Here is a 23,305-nt window from a genome sequence, read left to right on the forward strand (position 1 = left end):
TTTTATTCTGTACAGGCTTCCTTCTTTTCAATCTGTCATTAATATTAGTCTTGTGGAGTAACTACAATGTTGTTGATCCATCCTCAGTTTTCTCCTATCACGGCCATTAAACTCTGTAACTGTTTTAAAGTCACCATTGGCCTAATGGTGAAATCCTTGAGCGGTTTCCTTCCTCTCCGGCAACTGAGTTAGGAAGGATGCCTATAGTATCTTTGTAGTGACTGGGTGTATTGATACACCATCCAAAGTGTAGTTAATAACTTCACCATGCTCAAAGGGATATTCAGTGTCAGCTTTCTTTTTCTTTTTACCCATCTACCAATAATTGCCCTTCTTTGTCAGGCATTGGAAAACCTCCCTGGTCTTTGTGGTTGAATCTGTTTGAAATTCCCTGCTCGACTAAGGGACCTTACAGATAATGGTATGTGTGGGGTACAGAGATGAGGTAGTCATTCAAAAATCATGTTAAACACTATTATTGCACACATGGAACTTAGCCATGGAACTTGTGACTTGTTAAGCACATTTATACTCCTGAACTTATTTAGGCTTGCCATTACAAAGGGGTTGAATACTTATTGACTCAAGACATTTCAACTTTAATTTTTTTATTAATTTGTAAACATTTATAAAAAACTAAATTCCACTTTGATATTATGGGGTATTGTTTGCAGGCCAGTGACAAAACACATTTCAATTGAATCCATTTTAAATTCAGGTTGTAACACAACAAAATGTGGAAAAAGTCAACGGGTGTGAATTCTGAAAGCACTGTAAATACCATCTGAATGAACCAAAACCCCAACGTAAATCTGTCATTTAAATAACACACTCTAGATGAATGAGTAAAAAAAGCGCCAATTGACACTGAAACAAACTCACTTTTTCACAAGCTCAAAGATAACCATGCGCTGTATAAAAGCAAATAAAATATAGAATCATTAACGTAAATCCATTTATTTCAGCAATCAAGTGCATTTTGGAAGCTAATTTATTTCATGCGTCTGGATGCTTGGGTGGACATATCATCCTCATATATCCCATCCTGGGGATCAACACATCTATATTCCTTTCGGGGAAGTAATATGACACATCAGTTATTAAATATGTTGTCCTACTATACCTGGTAGAGATTCATTCCTATAAGTGGCCCTTATGCCAGTGTAATGGAGGAATTATCTATTGGCCTAATTGTTAAGATGGTGGTTTCTCACGCAGTAGACCAGGGTTCAGATCCCACCTGTGACACCATCAGTTCATGATGTTTTAGACTAATCAAATGCACAGACACAGCAACCCCACAATGCTACACTTCTCTGGGTTGTCATAGCAGGATTTTAAAGAAGAATAAAAACACAAAAATGACTGTATTTATGCTAATGAAAATATTAATTGTATATAAAAATGATAAGATACTGCAATCCTCAAGAGTCATCCTTTTTTTGTGTGTGCCTGTGAGCCTGTGTGTATTTGTTCCGGGATTAGTGTCAATTCCTTTAAAATTCAGAAAGTAAACTGAACTTCCAATTGCAATTTCTATTTTCCTCAAAGCCTTTACTGATGTGTGCATATTAATGAATGAATGAATATCAGCAGATAAGCTCCCTCCTCTTTCCTACTGAGGAAGCGTTTGGGCGAGCTGAGGTCTCCAAATTACCAGTTGTCATCTTTCTGGAGCCAGACTCCCTCCATCAGCACATTGCCGTGCTCCTCTGAGAATTGCCAGTTGGCTTTGTAGCGCTGGTCCCCTGTGCCCTCCCTGAGGTCCCAAAGCTCTATAGACAGTCTCTCCTCGGGCATGTCCAAGAAGTCCATTAGGTCAGAGGTCATGCCCATTATCTGGAGGTCAAAGGTCCTCGGTGTGACAGTGGAGGCTAAGTACTGGGCCAGGGAGGGGCTGAGACGGTTGGCTCGTGGAGTCGGCTGAGGCTGGCCTTGCCCAGTGCTGCCCCACAGACCTGTCAGGTTCTTCATAACCTCCAGACGACGAGGTTCTTCAGCTCTATAGGATACAAACACAGCCTCACATAACACCTTGTTCCTGGCCTGGTTCCATACTGTACTGGCATGTGTTGTCGCCAACTCTTCTATCATTGTACAGTATGGAACCTACCTTGTTTGTAGTCTTCAAGGGAAATCAGTTATTGAATTATATTGGGTCATTAAATTAACAAAATCATACAAATTCCATAATACAGTATTAGCTGTAATGATATTTACCCAGTGTCTGTATTGTTCCAGGCGTCTCCTGTGGACTGACCAGGCTTGAGCTGGGCCAGATCTCCAGAGATGTCCTTCTTGGCTGCTCTCGTGCACCCCCTGCTGCCATACACCTTATCGGCTGACCTCTTCCTCTGTCGCTGCTGCTTCTGTCGTAGTGGGCTGGGGTCCTTGGGGGCCCTGATGCTGGGGACCAGTTTAGGCCTCTTGGGCTGGCTCACCTTCTTCTGTTTCGCAATAAAATCCTTCAGCCTCTTCCAAGAAAGGTACGAGGATACCGGACTGGCTTTGGCACCGGCCTCCACATGCTGCACAGCACCCTGGGACAGCTGGGTCAACTTGGGGCATGACAGTTTAGGTCTCTTGAGCTGGCTCACTTCCTGATTGACAGTAGGACTATCCTTCAACCAAGGAATGTAAAGATTTCTTGCCTTCAACAGCTCCACTGTCAGGGGACAGGGAAGGTCATGACTGGCATTGGCCTCCACATGGTGTACAGCACTCTGGGACAGCTGGGTCAGCACAGGACTCCACACAGCCTTCTGAGATGAGCCGGGCAAACCAACCCTTCTCAGGATCATCCTGATTGCTGAGGGATTTGTGGGATGGACACACAGGTTGGACTCCCAAATCTGAAAAGTGTGTTATGAGTTAACAATTGGAATTTCTAAATACATGGACATCGTGATTTGAAAGGCTCTGGGAATCTTTTCTACACTAGTAAGGATGGCTTTTTTTAAGCCTACAGGCCAAACCTGTCGAATTGTTTATTAAAAAAATGTATTATTAGGGTTACCTCAAAACAGTAAACCTGTCAACAACTGAAAAACGAGCAAGTACATTTGCCTACTCACGTTGCCCATTTTTGAATTCCTTTGTTGAGAAGTTTGGATAAATCTTAGTTTGCGCTGAATGGAAGTCTGCGATGAAAGATCTTGTTTGAAATGTCATCCAAGTGATAGCCTATCGAATTTGTTTGTTGGAATTGATCTACCTACAGATTCTGGAATGAAACGTCATAAAAGAGCGCATGGAATAGTGGCGTTGCCTCCATTTCAATGCGCAACCTTATAAACCTTATCAGCTTTTGCACTGAGTTTTCTAATATGTCCAGGTATGCAGTTATCCCTGTGTGATATCATTAAAATCTTCCCCAAATATATATATATTAAATATCGATAATTCTCATTCAAAGAAACGTGCATACTTCACCAGCCAACCCCTTTTACGTGACATTTGCATACAAATTCCTGCCCAAATGTGCTCAATAGCATCATTGACATGCAATTAGAAATATTATGAGAAATCTAATGCTGTTCCAGTGGCCAACGTAAACAAAAAAATAACATGGTCGAATTAACATATTAATGAACTAATTTGTAATTTCACTGGAATGGCAGGCAAGGCCAACATGTCATGATCTTACAGCTTTACATCCCATTTATTTTCAACATTAATTGTTTCGGAATAAATCTTACATCACTGCTGCAGAGCATGATTTACATTTAGACTTTGGGATGCTCCCTGGTAAAGCGACGTGTCTATGAGCACAACACGTTGAAAATACGTATTTTTTTGTTGTTGTTGCTGGAAAGACATTGAAAAGCAGCTTTTCAACTCCTCCCCGTCTCACACTGTTCTGCGCTGTCTTCTCAATCTCGTTCCACTCCATGCCGGATCTTCTGGTGTTAGCTTCAAGCTCGTGCCTTTAGATGTTTTATGTGCTGATTACAGACCGATTATACTACACCGATTCTAGCATGACTTCAATACGGGAACTATGCTACAAATGAGATATCAGAACACACAAGACCATTTGAAAAAAAAAAAGGTTTAATTGATTTGGTCAATCTTGTAGGTTGCTTTCAACTCTTTTCTGATTCAGCGAGGACAGCAGCCCATTTTAGCTTGATCAAAAACTCTCCCACAAGCCAAGATAAGCAAAAACCTTTTGACTTATCTGAAATGGCACTTTCCATGGCTGTTGCTTTTAATGCAATGACAGGGGGTGCCTCCACTAAGAGGGAACACAAAACGACATAAGCAAGGTAACAAAACAGCATGATGAAACAACTGTGGTCAGAGATTGCCCTTATTTATGGGCCTGGGCCCGGTTTCCCCAAAAGCATATTGAGGCTAAATTAAATTGTTCGAATTTAGCCTTAAAATGCTTTTGGGAAACCAGGCCCAATCTCAAACAGAGAGTAGGCTCATCTCTCCGCCATGGCTCTATTAGCTCGGTCTGGCTATTTACAGTTTATCTGGCCTCATCTCAGCCTTCACAAAGGAGGGAGAGGAAGAGTAATGAAAAGGAATGTCAGTCGTTGTATTTGTCATGGTATTGCTGTAAAGGGGAGAGTGGATGTTGGGCCTGGGGTGGTGGTGGTGGTTAGGGGGGTTATTGTACAGGAGCATCAGTCACATTTAGGGGGGTGGGATGTTTGTTATATTTGTTATTTGTCTGGGGGGGGTGATGGATGACAAACCCTCCCCCTTCCCCCTTTCTCCAGCCCTCCGCTCTACAGGCCACTCCACTGAGGCCAGGGTGGGATGTGACCTCATCCTCTCTCCTCTCCTCCTCAGTCACATAAAACCCCAGGGCTCATTTTCCACGTCAAAGCCTCTTCACCTACTTGATGGACGAGGAACTGGAGGCGGACTCTCTGCGTTTATGCTGGAATGACAAAGAATGCACTGAACGCTGTCAGCCATTGGTCCAGAACATATCTGCATAATTTCACATGCAACTATGACAGTGCCCATTGGAACACTGCCTAAATGCATTCTCTTTGACAAGTTATATTCAGCCAACTCCTGTTCGACAGCCGGGCTGTATTCATTAGGGTATACTATATCAAAACATATAGCGACGGACACCGAAAACAGGCATTCCTCATAAGACAAGCTCCGGTCGTCCCTGGTTTATATCCGTTTTATTCCATATGGTGCCTAATGAAAACAACCAAGGTTTGTGTGCGTGGGGTGGGTTAAAAGACTTGAGTTGGGGGTGAGTGGGGCTCCCACCACATCAATGATCTGCTCCTTGGCCTCCCCATTGATGTCATCGGGGCCGGGCACCTACAGACCACCCAGTCCTCCACCCCCTGGGGGCCTGACAGGGCCCACCCCTCCTCCAGCCTTCAGCAGCAGGGCCTTGAAGAAGTGGCAGAGCATCTGTTGTTCGTACTCAGAAAACCATGAGCCTGCTTCAGCTCCTAGACCAGCATCATGCCAATGAGCAGCTCGTTGGACATCTGGAGTATCTCCTCTGTGGGCATGGGATTCAGGTCTACACAGAGAGAACAGAGTAGGGAAAGATGGAGTTAGAAACACGCAGGACGTATCCCGCGTACCACTTTGAGGCCCTGATTTGGGTTGTGTGAAACCGCAATCCATCGTCAGTAACCAAATTGTTTGCCTGGTTTTACTATTCCTACATGGATATGCAAACTCAATCAAGGTGTAATCTTTCCACTACCTGGTAAGAGTGCGTTGCTATTTTTGGGATGGTCTCTTTGACAGGTTGAGCCAAATTTTGGTCTGTTTTCTCTATTCAGGTTGGTGTGGTAGATGTGATTTCTATCGCTTGTGTGAGATAGTGCCTTGGTTTGCTTTCCGTATCATTTAGTCCAAGAATACGGTGGTTGTAGGTGGTATGGCTAGCTGCGCACTCACCCACTTCCCACTCCGTCACAAACTCCTCAATGGCCTTGATCTTCTTCTGGCCTACCGAGCTCGGCAGTTTCATCTGTAACACACACACACACACACACAATAAGTCGGGATGTCAGGAATATGGGGATAAACTGACAGATTATCCGAGGAGAACTCCACTCCTTTAGCCCTAATGCATTTTGCATAGAGAGTAACGGCTCCCCATCAGTCTTTCAGACGAATAAGCTCCCTCTGCTGCTACGTCTTACAGATATTAGTGCGCCACTAGCGGCATAAATCATGGTTTTTGCTAATGAGAGCTGGGACTGTGTCCCGCCTCCCAAATGGCACCCTGTTCCCTATAAAGTGCACCGCTTTTGACCAGAATCCTATAGGCCCTGGTCAAAAGTAGTGCACTGCATAGGAAATAGGGTACTATTTGGGACTTAGAGCCAGGTCTAACATGCTCCAACCACTCTCAGCATACATCACAAGCTATGAGACCACGCATGCTAGACCGGTGACTTAAAGTAAAATAAATGGATCTTTTGGACCCTTGTAAAAATGGAACGTTGGTGGAGAGTTTTCCAAAACCATCTCAAATTGATTGTTTGAGACGAGTGCTTTATATTGTCCTTTTGTAAAGTTGAGGTCCTAGGATGATATTTTTGGAGGGGAACAATCTAAGCAAAAACCCATATGCTGTTCCTATATACAAATCATATGCAACTGATCGTTTTAGTGAATGGCCATGCTTACCTTCTGACTGCGCAGTGAGACTCCAGCTGATTTGAAGTTGGGGAATATGATGCCTGCTATCTCAGGAACAGCTTGTTGTGGACAGACGGAGACAGTAGAGCGGTGAGCAAGACAGACTTAGTCACTTTTTTTTAAAGCAGGGTCCTTTTAAATGCAAAACACACTTGAAATCGTAACCACACAAAAAAAATATTGATAGGAGTTGAGAATTGCACAGGGCCTATTGGAGGGCAAGGTGGAGCCCTTCACCATATTTCTCACAACTATCAAGATTCTCTCAGATCTCTACAAAAACATGGGGTGGGTGTGATGGTTGATTTACCAGTTTCTCTGTCTCTCGTTTCAGTGGGAGCTTCTTCTTGCTGGCCTTGCGCTATACACGTCTCATCTGTGTTGGTGTCAGCGGCAGTGATGAGCTCCTGCAGGGACTGGGCTTTCTTCTCACGCTCCTTTTTCCTGCTCTCAATCATCCGCAGCTCCTGCATTAGATACTCCTCTTCTTCCACCTGCAGGGCAAAACGGGGAAGTGCAACGTGAGTGCTGGGTCATGTTCATCAGGACAAAAATGAACTGAAACAGGGAGGTACTGTGTGAACTTGTCTACTCAGAAAGCTTATTTGAGTTATCCGTTGCAAAACGTTTTGCCCTAATGAATACGACCCTGAACTATAACACAGCATGAAATGTTGGATCCAAACTGGGGAATAAGCTGCACCTTCAAAACACTAACAGTGGAATTGTCTTAATAATAATAGATGTATTTTGAATAGCGCTTTTCATACAGAACCTCACAAAAAAATATAATTAAAAACAGAATCTGCCAGCCAGATGGCAGTTCATGGGATATGGTCCTCCACAGCTGGATGATGATGCAGTTCATTAAAGGAGTAGATTAAGTGGAGGTGGTGTCGAGGGTCCAGCCAGGGAGGGAAAACATGTCAGACTTGAGCATATCCTTAGACATGTCTCTAAAGTTGTATCAATCACATTGATTTATGAAGCCCTTTTTTACATCAGCCGATGTCACAAAGTGCTGTACAAAAACCCAGCCTAAAACCCCAAACAGCAAGCAATGCAGATGTAGAAGCACGGTGGCTTGGAAAAACTCCCTAGAAAGGCCAGTCCTCTTCTGGCTGTGCCGGGTGGAGATTACAACAGAACATGGCCAAGATGTTCAAACGTTCATAGATGACCAGCAGGGTCAGATAATAATAGTCAATGGTTGTAGAGGGTGCAACAGGTCAGCACCTCAGGAGTAAATGTCAGTTGGCTTTTCATAGATGATCATTCAGATTTAGAGACAGCAGGTGCGGTAGAGAGAGAGAGAGTCCAAAACAGCAGGTCCGGGACAAGGTAGCACATCCAGTTCACAGCTAGTCCTACTGCGGTTTCCTGCGACTCTCGTGACGCGCAACAAATATGTAGATCTTGGGCTCTGTCCATGTTACAGCCCGGACCTAAAAATGCCAATATTCAAATTGAAATGTCTCCTGGCTTCCTGACTGCAATGTGATTTGTGGATTCAAATGAAGTATTTAAAGTGTGTGTGTAGGAGCGGTTGTGGACGACGATGAAACGCAGGTCAAACAGTTGGTCTGTCTCTGCTTTGGTACAGCCGTCGTCATGGAAATACATCTGATACTCCTGCTCCGGGTACACTGGCACCTGCACTGCCTAGAGATGCGGAGGGGGGGGCACGGGGAGCACGGGGAAAGCGGGTGAGAGACAGACACAGGGGGAGAGGAAAAGAGAGAGACGGGGGAGACAGGTGTGTGCCTTTCCAAATCATGTCCAATCAATTGAATTTCAAGGATGGTCAATGGAAACAGAATGCACCTGACCTTAATTTTGAGTCTCATAGCAAAGGGTGTTTTAGCATTGTCATAATGTGGTATTGTGTGTAGATTGATGAGGAAAATGTTTTATTTAATCAATTTCAGAATAAGGCTATACTGTAGCAAAATGTGGAAAAAGTCAAGGGGTCTGGATACTTTCTGAATATACTGTGTGTTAGATTTCATATGGTATGTATTAATTTGTGAATGTCCATCATCCATTTTGTATGATATGATATGTTCTGTAGAGCTACAGTGCTTTCTCCTTTTGTTCTTTTGACACACATCCCACTGGGCACACACTGGTTGAAACAACATTGTTTCCACGTCACTTCATTGAAATTACGTTAAATCAATGTGGAATAGATGTTAAATTGACATCTGTGCCCAGTGGGATGAAATCAAAATCATACTACTCCTGGTCACTCTGACTCCACTTCTCCCAATGGGTCCTTCACCATCTTTGTGACCGCAAAAACAAGTTTCCCCCCAAAAACATTATTGCTCATGAATCACACTCCAACAGGGAATTAGGCATTATCAGACTGAGGATTATCTTAATTTACAACTTTAGCCCTTTTAGCTCCATTATTAGGTGTTACAGTATTACACACATTTTCTCCATCTGCACTCGCGCCAACAGAATCAAACAGTCCATCTGCCATTGCTCTGACCTAATTAGCGTTGTCAGGGCGGAGGTAGGACCATCTCATCCTTGTATACAGTATCTGTGAACAAGCTTCCATTCAGTATTCTTCTTTGCCATATAACACATTAGATCTGGTAAAAGATAATACAAACAAAAACATGCTTTTTTCCCCCATAATCTTTGAAATAGGCCAGACTTTCATGTAGGAGTCTAGGTGTCACTTAGATTTTGGCCACTAGATGGCAGCAGTGTGTCTAAAGTTTCAGACTGATCCAGTGAAGAATTACATTACTGCCCAAATTGTTGTTTACACACTCCCAGGAATATCATACATGATGGATCATTAGCTTATACACTAACTTTCACACAGCTAGATGGCTGAGCGGGGTGGGTGTGGAGCCAGAGTCAGCAGTGGGGTCAAACTATAGACCCCAGTTCCTACATTTGAACATTAAAATTGATTATATCAAACTAAACTATGCTACATTGTATCTCTGGGACCCTCAGGATGACAAATCAGAGCAAGATTAAAGTACATTATTTACCTTCAGAGGTGAATGTATCAAACCAGTTACCGGGATAAAGTTTTTTTGTTGTTGTGCACTCTCCTCAAACAATAGCATGTTTTTTTCTCTCACTGTAATAGCTACTGTTAATTGGATACTGCAGTTAGATTAACACTTATTTAAGCTTTCTGCCAATATAAGACATCTCTATGTCCCAGAAAGTTGGCTGTTGTAAAAAACGTAATTCTAGTCATATTAGCGTACGTTAGCAACAACCGTTCCAGTTTAGGGACACCCATGCCGTAGAGGACAATGCACCGCCCCATGCAGGAAGGATCTGTACACAATTCCTGGAAGCTTGGGCAAGTTGCTGCGGGGTGGGTGCAGAGCTGTTGGCCGGGATAGGGGTAGCCAGGTGGAAAGCATGGCCAGCCGTAGAAAAATGCTTATTGAAATTCTCGACTATCGTAGATTTATCGATGGTGACCGTGTTTCTTATCCTCAGCATAGTGGGCAGCTGGGAGGAGGTGCTCTTATTCTCCGGAATTCGTGCTACAGGATGAAAATTTCTGTTTGAAAAAAAATAGCATTTGCTTTCCTAACTGACTGCATATATTGTTTCCTAACTTCCCTGAACAGTTGCATATCGTGGGGGCTATTCGATGCTAATGCAGTACGTCACAGGATGTTTTTGTGCTGGACAAGGCAGGCAAGTCTGGAGTGAACCAAGGGCAATATCTGTTCTTAGTTCTACATGCTTATTTAAGATGGTGAGGAATGAGCAATTTTAAGAATAACCAGGCATCCTCTACTGACGGGATGAGGTCAATATCCTTCCAGGATACCCGGGCCAGGTCGATTAGAAAGGCCTGCTCGCTGAAGTGTTTTAGGGAGCGTTTGACAGTGATGAGGGGTGGTCGTTTGACGCATTACAGAATCAGGCAATGAGGCAGTGATCGCTGAGATCCTGGTTGAAGACATCAGAGGTGTATTTAGAGGGCAGGTTGGTCAGGATGATATCTATGATGGTGCCCGTGTATACGGATATAAGGTTGTATCTGGTAGGTTCCTTGATAATTTGTGTGAGATTGAGGGCATCTAGCTTAGATTGTAGGACGGCCGGGATGTTAAGCATATACCAGTTCAGGTCACCTAACAGTGCGAACTTTGAAGACAAATGGGGGGTAATCAATTCACATATGGTGTCCAGGGCACGGTTGGGGGCTGAGGGCGGTCTATAACAAGCGGCAACAGTGAAAGACTTATTTCTGGAAAGGTTGATTTTTAAAAGTAGAAGCTCGAACTGTTTGGGCCCAGACCTGGATTGCATTACAGAACTCTGCAGACTATGTATGCAGTAGATTGCAACTCTGCCCCTTTGGCAGTTCTATCTTGGTGGAAAATGTTGTAGTTGGGGATGGAAATTTCAGAATTCTTGGTGGCCTTCCTAAGCCAGGATTCAGACATGGCGAGGACGTCAGGGTTGGTGGAGTGTGCTAAAGCAGTGAATAAAACAAACTTAGGGAGGAGGCTTCTAATGTTAACATGCATGAAACCAAGGCTTTTATGGTTACAGAAGTCAACACATGAGAGCACCTGAGGAATAGGTGTGGTACTTGGGGCTACATGGCCTGGGTTAACCTCTACATCACCAGAGGAACAGGAGGAGTAGGATAAGGGTACAGCTAAAGGCTATGAGAACTGGTCATCTAGTGCATTGGGAACAGAGAATAAAAGGAGCAGATTTCTGGGCGTGGTAGAATAGATTCAGGACATAATGTACAGACAATGGTATGGTAGGATGTGAGTACAGTGGAGGTAATCCTAGGTGTTGAGTGACGATGAGAGAGGTTTTGTCTCTGAAGGCACCAGTTAAGCCAGGTGAGGTCTCTGCATGTGTGTAGGGTGGGACAAAAGAGCTATCTAAGGCAAGTTGAGCAGGACTGAGAGCTCTACAGTGGGAAAAAAATAGGAAGAACTAGCTGAGACAGCAGTAGATGAGGCATGTTGACATATTGACAATGTTAAGACTGCACAAGAGTTAAGTAACCATCTGTCTTATGTAACCATACCAAACACAACATATCTTACTAATTTCTGTGTCAGTTACGTTTACTATGTTACGTCTAGTCTATGAGACCAGAATGTCCTGGAACATTGTTAACATTGTGGGAGGCAACCAGTGATGTACCAAATATTATAATTAACCCCTTTCATCTGGGTATATTCATTATTGTAGGAAATGACGTATGCCTAGGGAGACTGTGACAATAACATCCTTTTTAGTCTGTAGGTGCCCAACATAACATGTGGTGGTGGGTGGGAGACAGCCACTCACATAGATATTGAGTTCTATAGAGCCTCTATAGAGCCTGTCTGCAGTCCTGATTTCTGTAACTGTGAGCTAATCTGTGTAATATTGGCTTAAGCTAAGAACCAATTGCTTTGCAACACACTGATTAAATCAACAATGTATCCAAGTCTTTTAAATGAAATGACTTTGAACCAAGATGGAATAGACATTGAATTGATGTCTGTGCCCAGTGAGATGGTCCTGTTTAATCATAGAGAACAAAGAGACGTATTAACTTCACTAAAACTTTTATTAAAAACAACCATACATAGAAAGTTATTTGTCGTGAACATATGATCATGACCCACATTTTTCAAAGTAACATGAAACATTATGAACGATCAGTGGTGACCCTGTTTTAAGCCCCGCATTTTTTGGGGGGGGGGGGGGTGTCTTTGCCTGTTTTGCATGTTATTTTGGTATTAATACACGTCACGTATCAGTTTGCAAACAATGTAAAAAATAATAATATATATATATAAAATTGAGTTAATAAAGCTGCATACAAACATGGTCTCTTTTTAGTTTTCTTGAGTAAGGCAGCTCCAAAATGCAGGTGTTTCAGCCGAGCTCGGTGTTTTCTGTGGTGGTGGGGCTGGCCAGCAGAAAATACGAGCGTTGCACCATGATTGGCTCAGTGTTCTGTCACTCATGGGGACACTATGTTACATTAGAAGTGCCCATACATTGATTTGATTTGATTTGACAAGAAGGATCAATGTCATTGGCCACCCATAAAATTACATCAATTCACAGTATATGTACAGTAGCTTTGATTGGACTGCTTTCAAAATCTTAGCTAGCAGTCATCACCATGAATCAAGTCGACAATCTACTGTCAAATCTTTTTAATCCTTGTCATATGTAGAGAAATAATGAAGAGAAATTATAGATAAAATGTGTCAGTGCTCATCGGCCATTGGATATAAACATTACACAACTAGTTTGAAATCGCAAATTCAACAATGAATGGTTTGGAAGGAATCAGTGACAGTGGCTGTGTGGTCCCAAATCTGGGATAAAGGGGCTCTTTTCCACGTTTAAAATGAAAACATTCAACATTGGCCATGCTATCAATGAAGCATGATTTATGCCGCGCTCAAAACAACCGTTAACTCGGAACTGCAAAAACCTGACTTCTTTGAGTACAAGACAACTGGGAAATACGGAAAAAACGAACTCTGACTGGGAAATACGTTTTGAACGGACATTCAACTCCGAATTGTAAATCGGGCACTCTGGCCTCTTTCTAGAGCTACGACCTGAAGATCACTGAAGTCATCATGATTCAACCAGTTCCCAGTTGTCTTGAAAGCACCATAAATCCAGAGACTTTGATCACAAAAGCCCACAAAGGACCACTGTGCCACCTTCCTGTTCAACTGAGCACAGCACAACAAGGTGAGTCCAAAAATGTCTTGTATGTTCCTGCATAAATGATGTAATATGCCAGGGAGATATGTTTACTGTATCTAAGAAAGTAATACTAAGTGTATGTTGTGTAGTAAGCTGTTAGCAGCCCATGTGCCTCACCCGTGCTGCTACATTGCTTGCTGTTTGGGGTGTTAGGCTGGGTTTCTATATAGCACTTTGTGACATCAGCTGATGTAAAAAGGGCTTTTTAATACATTTGATTGATTGATCATTTGGTCTATTTATACCCCTCTTAATTTCGCCTACTGTTCTGACTTGGTGATGCACATGTAGCCTATAACCTGTTTTAGAGAAATGTAATCATCAAATTTTGGAAGAGCTTTCATTGTCTGCTTAAATGCCCCCTTTATTTATCCTACACTTGACTTGGTGTACAGGGAGAACACTGTAAAAACGGCCCATGTTCTGAATTCGGTCGCTGTACATTTCAAAAGTGCTAAACAAATAGTTATATTGACTATATCCGTCCTAGCTCGCTCATTAACGTCTTAATCGAAATTATGGATTGCCTCTTATCCTCCCCTTATTCCATAATAGTTTGTACATCTCAATTGTCAGTAGAAACTACATTTGTCTAAGCAAGTCAGCCATGACAGCTGTTTTTTTTTTAAAGGCAGTAAATGAGGCTGAATTAACTGTTTCGCTGCCAGACAAAGACGCTGATAGCCAGGTGTTGCAGTGGTAAGGTGTTGGGACTGCTGTTGGGACTCTGCTGTTAGGACCGCTTTAAGTTGGCCCTAACAGTTTGTGGGCACTGTTTGTCACCGTTATAGTGCAATTAATGTATTGTTTAGTGTTGTGGCTTTGCTGGCATGCATCCCATTTGTTTGTTTTTTTTGCCACACCAAGATTTACATGCTAAAATCGCCACTGAGAATGATAATGCAATGTTGCCTGGAAGTGACATTCAGAAGATATTGGATGGGTTAAACAAAACACTTAGGATTACATACATTGACGTTGCTAAAATTGCTTTGTTAAACTTGGATAATTGAAAAAGAACTACTAACTACCAAGTGATCTTCGTTCACTTTATCTCCTCATATTCCTGTCCCTCTACTTCCTGCTAATTCTCCTTGATCTCAGTGGTGTAGACAGGCTGAACCACCACACGGTAGGAGAACTGGTCTGAGTGGCACGGATAGGCCTGGCCCGCAGAGATGTTTGCTGGAATCTGGGCCTGATTGCCGCCATTGCCAATCGTGGATGCAAAGTCCTGGACATGGAATACAAACTCCCCTTCACACATCAGGACAACCTTGTTGAGGTAGCGGATGCTGTCCTGATACTCTTGGGGCAACTCCCTGTTATTCTGGGCAGTTAGCGAGACCATCGGCAGCGACGGACAGAGGATGCCGCTGTTTGAGCATTCATGGTTGTGGATAAAGACCCTGGTGTTCCAGTTGAGCTTTTTGAACAGGGAAAAAAAGGCACTGTTGTGCACAGGGCTGCCAAAGTTAGCACTGAGGCTGTAGAGGTTCTGACCTGAGTGGAAATAGTGTCCGAGGTTTCGGAACGTGTTGAGATCCTTTGAGCTGAAAGTGAAGCTCCATGGCTTGCCAGTGTAGATCCTGGGTGTGTATTCCACCTTTTTAAGGAGGAGGCCCCCAGCTAGCGTCTGGAAGGGTAGTGCATTGAACTGAAAGCCCTGCAACATGCCGGCATTATAACGCTCTTGTTGGTCCATGTACAGTTCAGACTTGGCTTTGAGGTTGAACAAATCTTCAGCAGCGATCATGGGAAAACGGATGTGGTTCAAAATGGCGACCTGGTCTTCGTGGGTGGACGAGTTACCCTGTTCCAACACCCAGTCCTCCAAACCCTTTAGGAGGAAGGCCTCATCTGGCACTACCACGTCTGAACGAGCTACAAGGGCCTTTACTGTGCCCAGGGCAAGACCAGTCCAGGCTGGGGAACGGATCAGTGACTCACAGTTCCAGGCAAGGAAACGCAGACAGGTTTCCTGCAGAACTGTGTCGCCTGTGTGGACTGAGTACTCGTACAGAGAGGTCTGGGTCTGGAAGGAGGCATCATCGGGGAGCAGCCAGGTGAAAAGCCTCCCTGCCGCCTCCTGAAGCTGCTTCAGACCCCAGTCGGACGCCATCTTGTGGATGCACTGGGCAGAGGACATGGTCACGTTAATCTGCCGCGTGTACAGATACCTGAAGAAGATACAAATATTACAAAAATACATGGATTCTCTGCCACGGCAAAGCTTTGCTTTGCAGAACAATATTGTTGATGTAACAGTAACTAGATTAAGGTTTGCTAGCAGGTTGGTGCAGCCTTACCTCAGGAAGTCGGTGACATGTGGCCGGCAGTTGAGGCTGACGTCTAGGTTGAGGTTACTGAGGTTCTCCTCTTGTGTGCTGTTTAAGATGGAGGCATTTGGGTCCAAAGTGACAATCAGCTTGTGAACACAGATGGTTTCCACAGCGCTGTTTGCAACCCGCACCATGATGTCAAAGTCACAGTCGCGTCCACTGTCAAACAGCGCCCCCATGTGGTTACTGAGGCCTGTGTTGTGGTCCAGAGTGTAGACGCGACTGCTATTCCGAGACGATTCTGATCAAACAGAACAAATATTGATTAAGCACATCATATGCTGAATAGCACAAACAGTTTATCAACAAAATATCAGAAATGTATCAAATATTTTCTTCAAATCCAACAGCCATTCATTGTAAACCTCTTTGAACATTTAACAGTTGTAACATCTCTATTAGCATCGCAAAGTGAGCCAGTAACTTCTGCTACTGGATACTTCAATTCTGTCTTTGTGCCTTTCAATTACACTGTGTCTGGTTTCTAGGGCTTCGTGTATCAGTCACTGTAGACCTGGGTTCAAATATTATTTAGGGTATTTCAATAACTTTCAAAGACAAGGAGTTGAATATTGGAATGCATTTGGAAATACACTTGGAAAGTATTGGTATGAATTTGAAAATACTCATATACACTGACTCGAATACACCCATACATTTCATCAGTTTGGTATTTGAAATCATGTATTTGGAAATAAGTATTTGAAAATACCTTAAAAATAACAGGCTATTTATAGTAAACTATTTGAAAATACTTTCCAATACTTACAATAGAAGTTGATTCCAGCCACATTACTTGAACATACTAAAACAAGTATTTAAATATCAAATAATCAAATACACATGTACCTCTTTCACAGACCACACCAGCATCCTCAGCATGTTGACAGTCAGTAACGCCCCAGCCTTTGAAGAGACAGTGGGACAAGTCTTTCTCTGTCCCCTCACAGTTTAGATCATCCATCCAGATAGGACCAGATCCTAAGGCCGGAATACAAACGTGTCACGGGTCATGCAAACAAACAGTGCAGACCTCCATTGTATGCTATACACTGAATGTACAAAACATTAGGAACACGTGCTCTTTCCATGACATAGACTGACCAGGTGAGTCCAGGTGAACGCTACGATCCCTTATTGATATCACTTCAATCAATGTAGATGAAGGGGAGGAGACAGGTTGAAGAAGGATTTTTAAGCCTTGAGACAATTAAGAAGGGACTGTGTATGTGTGCCATTCAGAAGGTGAATGGGCAAGACAACAAATATGGTAGGGGTATGGTAGGTGCCTGGCACACCGGTTTGAGTGTGTCAAGAACTGCAACGCTGCTGGATTTTTTCAAGGTCAACAGTTCACGTGTGTATCAACAATGGTCCACCACTCAAAGGACATCCAGCCAACTTGACACAACTGTGGGAAGCATTGGAGTCAACATGGGCCAGCATCCCTGTGGAACGCTTTCGACACATTGTAGAGTCCATGCCCCGACGAATTGAGGCTGTTCTGAGGGCAAAAAGAGGTGCAACTCAGTATTAGGTGTTAAAATGTTTTGTACACTCAAGTGTATATGGTTCTGAATGGTGAGGTCATACAGATCTAACCTACCTTGTCCGTATGTCCCACCCACCACAGCAGTAAGAGCACCAGGGTAGTTGAGATAGCGACACACCACCTGTGCCTCAGTAATGTCCCAGTTGTCGTCACACACGGTCCCCCACTGTCCATTATAGTAGATCTCCACACGGCCCTCCAGGGCCAGCTCACCCCCCACCAGCCTCATGTTCCCATTCTGTAACCCTGAATGGAAGCATTTGAATACAGTCAGTAAGTCAGTCAAATAGTCCCCCAAAAGCACTGATAAATCTGGACAGTGGAAAATCTCCATTGAAATAGCTTCAGTCCAAGCCTAGGCTTAACCTGTCTCCGGGAAATAAATTGCACTTGGAAAACCAGTTTTAAGGGTTTCCAGCTGCAGAGGATGACCACTGCATGAACTCACCCACAGACAAGCTGACCATGAGCAGAAGGACACAGGAAATTAGGCAATACTCCCCTGACATGTTTCTAGCCAGGCTCCAGGTGATAAGTATCTGAAAAACATGGGCAAGGAAGAATGTTGAGATATAAAAGTGATTAGAATACAGAATAGAAAATAATAAAATACAATTTTATTGCCCATTAGTAAGACCAGAAATGTGTCTTTTGACTTTCCCTAAGCCCCCCCGCACAAACTACGGATGTTAACGGTTAACCTAGCTGTCGAAAATACATCTGACCGGTCATGCTATCAATCTATGGTTTTATTTGCATAATTTAGTAGAATGACATTTGAGTGTGTATTTTCCTTAGTCGCCATGCATCTTATTTATCACACGCGCAGAGCACACAGAGCCTGGTTTGAAAGTAAAATATCCTATCACCTGCCAGAGAGAGTAGGTCCTCAATGGAGTGAAAGGTGCTTTTGTCAACCCAGTCGTTGCGCAATAAATAACAACTCTAAATACAATCCTGTGTTAAAAACTTTGACGGCCACGATTAAAATGAACAATTTTTATTTCTCAACTAGTACTTAAAGCGCCTCCCATTTGCCATTCCAGTGCATAGGCTATAGTCAACCGTAGGCAGGCTATCAGCGCGTCACCCACCACTTGGCAATGTGAGCTTGAGGCAGGAATTGTCTGAAAGCTTCACTTAAAATAACGAGGCATGTCTTACCTTGCTTTAAAGTAGCCTTGAGAAAATCCATCCATAGAAACGAGGCGGCAATTATTTTATAAAGACTTCCTGGTGCCATTAAACAGCATTTCTCTCCTGTTCTATTGGTTTTCATATCAACTTTCTTCATTGTTCAGAAGCCGAAGGCACAATCCTAGTTATATTAGCAACCAATCCTAGTTGTTGTTATAGATTCTCCCTCTTTCTAAGTTTCTAACAGAGATTTCCATCTGTCACATAAGGAACCGCTCGCATTAAGTGCAATGTTTTGAACTGTGTTTCCCAGCTAATTCCATTTTTGCAAATGTTTGAAAATTCATTTTTTATTAACTACTTCATTACAGGAGTTGCATGTTCAATAATAGGCTATAGCATTTTGACTGTAAGGCGATAGGCTTGCTATTGTTGCATGTTTCCATTAAGCTCTTAATGAAAAATGTCCGGCCCTTATATGCATTTATTAACTGGGTGCATCGAGCCCTGAATGCCGATTGGCTGACAGCCGTGGTATATAAGACCGTATACCACGGGTATGACAAAACATGTATTTTTACTGTTCTAATTACATTGGTAAACAGTTTATAATAGCAATAAGGCACCTCTGGGTTTTGTGATTTATGGCCAATATTCCACGGCTAAGGCCTGTGTCAGGGCACTCCGCGTTGTGTCGTGCGGAAGAACAGTCCTTAGCTGTGGTATATTGGCCCTATACCACACCTCCTCAGGCCTTATTTAAGTGATAATGCCCTCAAAGCCGGTGTTTGGAGGATATATTGGCACGGGTGTTGTTAGGCCCGAAACGAAGTCGAGGGCAGGCAAACCGTGCCAATATATCCTCCAAACACCGGCTTCGAGGGCATTATCACTTTTATTCAACGGATTACCAACATATTCAAATAATGATTGACATATTTTAATGCAATGTTATTTTGATGAATTTATTCATACTATTTCATCCTTCCACAAGATATAGTCCCAAAACAAATCGAGTGTTGCTACCCAAGCCAGCTGGTCGTTCTTGCTATTGGTTAGGTTGCCAGAGATGGGACCCAGTTGTTCAGTGTTTTTGTTCTGTATCTTTGGACGTTTTATTCTGCATCTTTGGACGCGACCCAGTCGTTCGTTCTAAATGTTCCATTGCCATACTGGCTGCCAACGTTCTTATCCCTTGCTTGCTAGCTAGCCAACTACGGCTAACTTACAATCACATCAAACAGTGCAGACAGAATAGCAACATTACCTGCATTTGTTTAAGCTGTTTTCTAGTGACATTTGGATACATCCATAACAAGGGTCTAATGAGGCACGATTTCACCTGGCATAGAAAATGTGCTCTCTCGTTATGGACACTGTTGCTCAGAGGAGCTAGCTATCAACAAACCTAACAGAATAACCTCAAACTGAAACTGCAAACTAGCTGCCCTTCATTCCTTTCACCGTTTTTCAATTGACATTTCTTTGTATATATTGATAAAAATGATGCCAGCTGATTCATGATTTCGACTGTCTGAGAAACGCTGCCTGTCTCGACTCCCGACCCCTACACGTTCATTACTATGGGCCAGCTGGAGATAGAATTTGAATATTGAAACAATGTTGCGTATGTCGGAGACAGACAGTTTATACTGTTTATACAAATCTCCACTGTTGAAAACTAAATGTTAGTCTAAAATAAATGTGAGATCACGTATAGTTGCTTTTTATAGTGGAGATCAAGTTTATAACTTCCCTGGCTAGGCTGATGAGACAGTGGATTGTGCAGTCAGATGGAACAGAGTAATAGGAATATTAACGTCATAGATTTACCCAGTGGTAACTTGTAGAATAGACATCAACAGCATCCTCCCAGACCCACTCAAATTCGCATTCTGCCCCAATAGATCCACAGATGACACAATCTCAATCACACTCCACACTGCCTTTTGCCACCTGTACAAAATGAACACCTATGTGGGAATGCTGTTCATTTACTACAGCTCAGCGTTCAAAACCATAGTGCCCACAAAGCTCATCATTAAGCTAAGGACTCTGGGACTAAACACCTCCTTCTGCAACTGGATCCTGGACTTCCTGACGGGCCACTCCCATCTGGTAAGAGTATGCAACAACACATCTGCCACGCTGATCCTTAACTCTGGGGCCCCTCAGGGGTGTGTACTTAGTCCCCTCCTGTACTCCCTGTTCACCCACGACAGCGTGGCCAAACACGACTGCAACACCATCATTAAGTTTGCTGACGACACAACAGATCATCAACAACGATGAGAAAGTCTATAGGGAGGTCAGAGAATTGGCAGTGTGGTGCCAGGACAACAACCTCTCCCTCAACATGAGCAAGACAAGGGAGCTGATCTTGGACTACAGGAAAAGACTGGCTGATTAACATCGACGGGGCTGTAGTGGAAAGGGTCAAGAGTTTTAAGTTTCTTGGTGTCCACATCACCAACGACCTATCATGATCCAAACATACCAAGACAGTCGTGATGAGGGCATGACAAAACCTTTTCCCCCCTCAAACGGTTCTACAGCTGCACCATCACCGGTTGCATCACCGCCTGGTATTTAAACTGCTCGGCATCTGACCTTAAGGCGCTACAAAGGGTAGTGCGTTCGGCCCAGTACATTGCTGGAGCCAAACTTCCTGCCATCCAGGGCCTATATAATAGCTGGTGTCAGAGGAAAGCCCATAAAATTGTTAGAGACTCCAGTCACCCAAGTTATAGCCTGTTTTCTCTGCTACCAGAGTGCCAAGTCTAGGACCAAAAGGCTCCTCAACAGCTTCTACCCTCAAGCCACAAGACTGCTGAACAATTAATAAAATCGCCACCGGACAATTTACATGGATTCCCCCGCTCCTCCTCCTTTTGTACATTGCTGCTACTCGTTGTTTATTATCTATGCAGTCAGTTCACCCCTGCCTACATGTACAAAATACCTCAACGAACATGTACCCCGCACACTGACTCTGTACCTGTACCCCTTGTATATAGCCTCGTTATTGTTATTCTTATTGTGTTACTTTGTATTATTATTTTACTTTAGTCTATTTGGTAAATATTTTCTTAACTTTTGAACTTCACTCTGTTGGTTCAGGGCTTGTAAGTAAAGCATTTCACGGTAAGGTCTACACTTGTATTCGGCGCCAGTGACAAATAAAGTTTGATTTTATTTGACTTTTAACCAATCAGCATTCGGGATTAGACCGCCCCGTAGTATAACGCTTAAACATTGTATCCGAGAGGAAGAGGCGAAGCGAGAGGTTTCGCTCTCGCCAAAATCTGTCCAGAACACGCCCAATGCGTTTCTATGTCTCCTGCCTTCCAGTGGTGGGACGACTACCATTGTTCGGGCAGAGAAATACGTATCTCGTCATTATATACAGATCTCTGATAGTATTTTCTGTTGGTAACATAATTTTACTGTTTGGAAAAAAGTAACCATTTGTTAACCGGTAAATGTTTTATATTTGTTTTACCTTTATTTAACTAGGCAAGTCAGTTAAGAACAAATTCTTATTTTCAATGACGGCCGAGGAACAGTGGGTTGACTGCCTTGTTCTGGGGCAGAACGAAATATTTTTATCTTGTCGATCTTGCAACCTTTCAACGCTCTAACCACTAGGCTACCTGCCGCCCGTTGGCACCAAAATTGACCGAAATGTGCATTCCTAAACACACACTAAAGGAACATATTGTGCAACATTTCCAAAAACATCCACCAATCAAATAAATGACAGACTGAAATGCACACTAAAAACATAATAAAGCCATTGCAGAGGTATACCTTACTTCACATATAAAATCAGAACTACTACTACAATCTTAAAGACAGACAATTTACACTGTAGATTGTTACGATAGTTAACCACTGAGAGCAACCTATTGTCTCCGTCTCTCTTCATCATTGATTTTGCTTGATCACTTATTTTAATTGTTCCCTCCAGTATTATTAGCTTTTTGTATTTCAGTCACATTAAATCATTGTACATTCAAATGTTAAAAATAATAATACTTTACCAATTGCCTCGCAGTTAAGATACTGGTACCTCTAAATAAATACCCCGGTTGGAGTTGATAATCACTTTTTCTACATAATCTCCTCCCTGCTCGAAACTTGAGGGCTGGCCAAATCCATGAGTTTCGTTTCTTCAGAATGCTCAAATGACATTGAATAGGATATGCATGCATTGCTAGTCCTAGACTCCTACATGGGACGATGCAACGCATTCAATATGCAGCGTCCTATGTAGGTCAAGCTGGCTATGATTATGCCATGTGTTTCGCAAATGTATTCATGACCAAGCACGCTGGATGCCCAAAATTGCATTGCCACGAACGCTGGGTTATAAACGTGTAATTACATTGTTTTTACATATCCCGTACATCACTGTATGTGAATGGGACCCCCCACATTTCGGATTAGCTAGCTAAACAGTTGAATCAAACAACTTGAAAAGCTGTGGCCACTTTATATCATCTAATTTACTAATGTTAGCTAGCTGCCTGGCTAGCTACATATCCACATCAGAACTCCTTTGCCCTTGCTGTTCGACGGTGTGGAAAGCAGTAATGATGTCCACAAGCAAGGAACAAAACAGCTATCTTCTTCAAGAGTGGGATCGTGGCAACAAGCCGGTGAGCAGCCGCATATGCTGACCATTTTCTACTCAAAACGCTGGAAAGACTTGGTTTGAGTAGAACTAAAGTTTGCACAAATTGCTAGTCTCTTAGAGGCTCGGTTCACTACCTGGATGGTAGTGATTTGCAGTTCGCCAACGATTCGTTCATTTTGAACGACATTTTTTACTGAATCGAGAGTCGTGATTCGTCTTTCTGAGTGACTCGTTCATTTTTGA

At 43.0% G+C, this 23,305-nt stretch overlaps 2 protein-coding genes and 1 pseudogene across 3 annotated transcripts; all 3 read right to left on the minus strand.

The window, feature by feature from the left end:
* Positions 1-593: 593 nt before the first annotated feature.
* On the minus strand, positions 594-4,257 carry LOC118395543 (uncharacterized). Of its 2 annotated transcripts, none has more exons than XM_035789372.2 (3): positions 3,699-4,257; positions 2,221-2,852; positions 594-2,002 (listed from the first exon to the last, which is right to left on the minus strand). In XM_035789372.2, exons 1-3 carry the CDS (start codon positions 3,714-3,716, stop codon positions 1,654-1,656), a joined length of 999 nt encoding a protein of 332 aa, XP_035645265.1. In that variant the 5' UTR covers positions 3,717-4,257; the 3' UTR covers positions 594-1,653. The 2 variants fall into 2 exon arrangements, with proteins under 2 accessions (XP_035645265.1, XP_035645272.1); XM_035789379.2 differs by lacking the exon at positions 3,699-4,257 and adding an exon at positions 3,075-3,442.
* A 432-nt stretch (positions 4,258-4,689) lies between these two features.
* LOC118395560 (DNA methyltransferase 1-associated protein 1-like) lies at positions 4,690-8,929 on the minus strand (annotated as a pseudogene).
* A 3,278-nt stretch (positions 8,930-12,207) lies between these two features.
* LOC118387176 (galectin-3-binding protein A-like) lies at positions 12,208-22,614 on the minus strand. The gene is made up of 6 exons (XM_035775354.2): positions 22,467-22,614; positions 17,735-17,825; positions 17,341-17,532; positions 16,584-16,715; positions 15,702-15,975; positions 12,208-15,572 (listed from the first exon to the last, which is right to left on the minus strand). The coding sequence occupies exons 2-6, from the start codon at positions 17,793-17,795 to the stop codon at positions 14,477-14,479; spliced, it is 1,755 nt and encodes a 584-aa protein (XP_035631247.1). The 5' UTR covers positions 17,796-17,825; positions 22,467-22,614; the 3' UTR covers positions 12,208-14,476.
* Positions 22,615-23,305: the final 691 nt, after the last annotated feature.

The sequence above is a fragment of the Oncorhynchus keta genome, chromosome 1, assembly GCF_023373465.1.
Source record: "Oncorhynchus keta strain PuntledgeMale-10-30-2019 chromosome 1, Oket_V2, whole genome shotgun sequence".
Taxonomy (NCBI): Eukaryota; Metazoa; Chordata; class Actinopteri; order Salmoniformes; family Salmonidae; genus Oncorhynchus; species Oncorhynchus keta.

Coding starts and splice junctions, on each gene's coding strand:
- LOC118387176 (XM_035775354.2), bottom strand. CDS start 17,795: ATGTCAGGGGAGTATTGCCTAATTTCCTGTGTCCTTCTGCTCATGGTC. Junction 17,533..17,734: donor CATGGTCAGCTTGTCTGTGG/GTGAGTTCATGC, acceptor GCTTCCATTCAG/GGTTACAGAATGGGAACATG. Junction 16,716..17,340: donor GGGTGGGACATACGGACAAG/GTAGGTTAGATC, acceptor TTCCGGCCTTAG/GATCTGGTCCTATCTGGATG.
- LOC118395543 (XM_035789372.2), bottom strand. Junction 2,003..2,220: donor TGGAACAATACAGACACTGG/GTAAATATCATT, acceptor TGTATCCTATAG/AGCTGAAGAACCTCGTCGTC.